General features: G+C 39.1%; 2 protein-coding genes across 6 annotated transcripts in view; one reads left to right on the top strand and one right to left on the bottom strand.

The window, feature by feature from the left end:
- LOC109542034 (muscle-specific protein 300 kDa) overlaps window positions 1–3,248 on the top strand; it is a gene marked incomplete in the record, with an annotated part of 344,492 nt that overhangs the window by 198,601 nt on the left and 142,643 nt on the right.
- LOC109542090 overlaps window positions 1,382–3,248 on the bottom strand; it is a 72,511-nt gene continuing 70,644 nt past the window's right edge. For all 5 annotated transcript variants that reach the window (XM_048666357.1, XM_048666360.1, XM_048666358.1 and 2 more), the window contains 2 exons: window positions 2,309–2,461; window positions 1,382–2,257 (listed from right to left, as the gene is read on the bottom strand). In XM_048666357.1, coding sequence (XP_048522314.1) covers window positions 2,249–2,257; window positions 2,309–2,461 — 162 coding nt within the window. In that variant the 3' untranslated portion in view covers window positions 1,382–2,248. The remainder of the gene's footprint in view (window positions 2,258–2,308; window positions 2,462–3,248) is intronic.

Genomic DNA, 3,248 nt, shown 5'->3' on the forward strand with positions numbered 1-3,248 from the left:
ACCGCATAAGCGGAAAAAGTGAAAAATTGCAGATTTGCAGAAAATTGCTTCTTCTCTTAGCAGGGCAGTACTGAAGGGGTCTTAGTAACGACGCTCGAATACATCCTAATAGCTCTAGAACAGTGTTACTCAAAGTGTGCTCGGCAAAGCATACGGCAAGGGCCAAGATTTGCCATTAAATCATCCGAAAAAAACCTTTTTTTGTATGATTATTAATAAACAAGGTTTCGACCCCAAACGAGTTTGAGAAGCGCTGCTCTAGAAGACTTCTCTTTTCATAAACTCGATCAAATGAATGGAAAAGTCGTTGAAGATTCAGATTTGTCAAGACGTCAATATTCAACATGTTTATCCTACAGCTTACAACTATTTAGTGTCTTATAATAATTGGTCAAGTGCATGGGTGTAAATAAACTCTAGGGAACATCACCATCGTGTAACGGAAAATACTCTAACACGCTTTGCGCGGCAATAATATTTAAAGGTCAACAAATTTCGTTTGCGTAACAATCAAGCCAACAAGGGAAGAAAGAATGCCTTGCATGGCGTAACAAATGCGTATCTTTTCCTCTATTTTCTACTAACAGATCGTCTATCTATTTAACTCGGGCATGCACCGAAATATGCACATGAAAAATGCGCGACTTTGGAATTTTACACGTTTATTTAAGCGAATGGCATAAAGCCCGTGTCCCACGCATCCGTTTGTACGAAAGTGTTTCTATTGGTTGGAGATCTGTCAATTCGTACGACGACGGACGAATTGACAGATGATACGATGGTACGAAAGTGTTTCTATTGGTTGGAGATCTGTCAATTCATCCGCCGTCTTACGAACGGAGGACGAATTGACAGATCTCCAACCAATAGAAACACTTCCGTACAAACGAATGCATGGGACACGGGCTTTAGTCTCTGTTTGGTACTTTTTATCGGTACATGCCAGGCTGTTTGTACGTAGGTGTTTACCATCTAAATTCGCTCGTCAATTCCAGCACATTTCCCTAATTGTGTAATTAGGAATTTGCATTGTGGTGCATACAGCCCTGCAAAAATGTGCGTTTTGCGCAATTGTTTGAAAGAAAAAATGGCCAATTCCTGCGTTCATTCATAAGAATAACAAAATCCAATCGGGAGTTAAGGAGTTGATAGTGCACACACCGGGATGGATGCCATTTGCACTTCTTCCATAAAATATTGTCTCATTTACAAACAGAAACGTACGCGATTATTAATGAAATATTGCTTATCAATTTGCTCTGATATATGCGGTCGGAAGTTGAATAAAATTCAGTGCGCTCATGACCATGAAGAATTGAAAACATTTGATTAGATAGATATTTCACATTTCATAAGATTACGGTGCAGTTCAAATCTCCAATTATTTATACGAAAATATATTTGCTAGAATAGCAGACGCTTGTGCTGGCAGAAGTGGTTGGTTTGTACTGTCTGTTAATTTAAAAAACTGCATTTAGCCCCGAACAATTCCCGTTTGTGCAGTAGATTTCAAAAAAAAAATCGATGTTGAGCATAGTTATAAGTGGAGGCGACCAGCAGAAGCACCTGCTACGCTCAACTTCAGTGTGGCTTAGTCTAACATATACAAAAATAGGTCCAGTGATGGGAAAATACTTTACTTTCTAACAAAAAGCGGCCTACTGTTGGATGAAATATATAAATTCTTTCTGTGCAAGCTGAACTTTTCCACGCTCTCACTGATGGTGTAGATGGAGGAGATTTTTAAGCCGTTCTTGTTGGCGATTATTTGGAAATGGGGCGTGGGCCGGTACTCGTGATTGTATGGGGATCCCTGCAACAAGAGCGGCCTTTTTTGCGAATCCGATGTGAACGAGCGGTTGAATAAGCTGGCGACGTGCTTCGGAGTGGATAGTCGAATGGAGAGCGGTCTTTTCGTGGAAGAAAACGGCGCCTTTCCATGCAGGAAGGCCAGCTCATTCCTGCGCCGTTCCAACACGTTCTGATACACATTGGTGTCTTTTCTTCCTTTCGCGAAGTTGTTGTAATAATAGCGCAAGATGCTGCCCGAATTGTTGTCCTTTTTGCCGCTCTGCCGCGTAAATGTGTTGTTGTTGTTTCGGAAAATCTGCACTTGTGGCTGCGCTGCTGGGTAGTAGATTTTCCGCAATGTCTGTGGCGGCTTAACTGCAGCCGGTTGCTTGGCGGCTTCCTGCGGCTTACTGCAATTGCATGGACTATTGGCTTGACACGCTATTTCATTACGTTGTCACACTTCCTGCAAACTAGAGCGTTTCAAGGCTGTTCACGGTTCAAATGTTCATCTTGCCTGCAAAAATTTCACTGGACACACTCCTTGTCGGTTATCGCCCGAACGGATCATCACCATGCCCTCAATTTCCTCACCAATCTGGATCACAATCTGATCCCTCAGGAGCATTAATCCATTATCGCCGTCCGTTACTTGAAGATTGTGGGTTACCTGAAAGGGGAATTTTTCCCTATTARTGCGCTCTAAACCTAATTCCAATGAGTAGAGGATGTAAAATKAGAGTCGTTCTGCTGTGAAATACMTGAATWAACTAATGAGACCSGCGAGAGCCCTTTTTAAAAAACAATTTTATTTTGTTAGATTTCAAAAGTTCATAAAAGTTACTCGTCGACTGCCTACTTCTGACTGACTGGCCTCCGCACATCTCTTTGGTAGTTATTCTGCTGGCTCATCAGTTTATGAGGATAGGTGGTCAGTTAACTCATGTTACCCATGATAGCACAAAATATTACATACATATTTAGGAAATATTTATACGTTTGCTAAATATTTCAGATCAAAAGCAAGTATTTCTTAAATATTGTTTTTAAGATATTTGTTTCTAATATTTAATTGACGTGAAACAAATAAGTTATTAATAATTTTCTTATTACATAATACTTTTTGTACCTATATATAACAACCTTCACACGCAAAAGGTTACTAATATATTATTTTAATAAGTGGGAACAAACTTTAGAACATAATATTTCAATTTTCATTGGTCAATGAATAGAAAATATTTCAGAGCAAAAGAAAATATTATTTTTATTCGAATGAATCAAAAAGTGCCATTTTGCGAACAGAAGCTATGATCAAAAAGAAGCACAGTGTGCGACAAAGTAAATGTGACACTTTGAACTTGCCACTGTCATTATATATTTTTTAGTATTTTTATTTAAAAATAACCGAAATGCTTTTTTAAGGAATTACGTAGGTTTATCAACAACTATTGATC

Source organism: Dendroctonus ponderosae, unplaced genomic scaffold (assembly GCF_020466585.1).
Source record: "Dendroctonus ponderosae isolate FM_Combo_2020 unplaced genomic scaffold, Dpon_F_20191213v2 Dpon_F_20191213_5, whole genome shotgun sequence".
Taxonomy (NCBI): domain Eukaryota; kingdom Metazoa; phylum Arthropoda; class Insecta; order Coleoptera; family Curculionidae; genus Dendroctonus; species Dendroctonus ponderosae.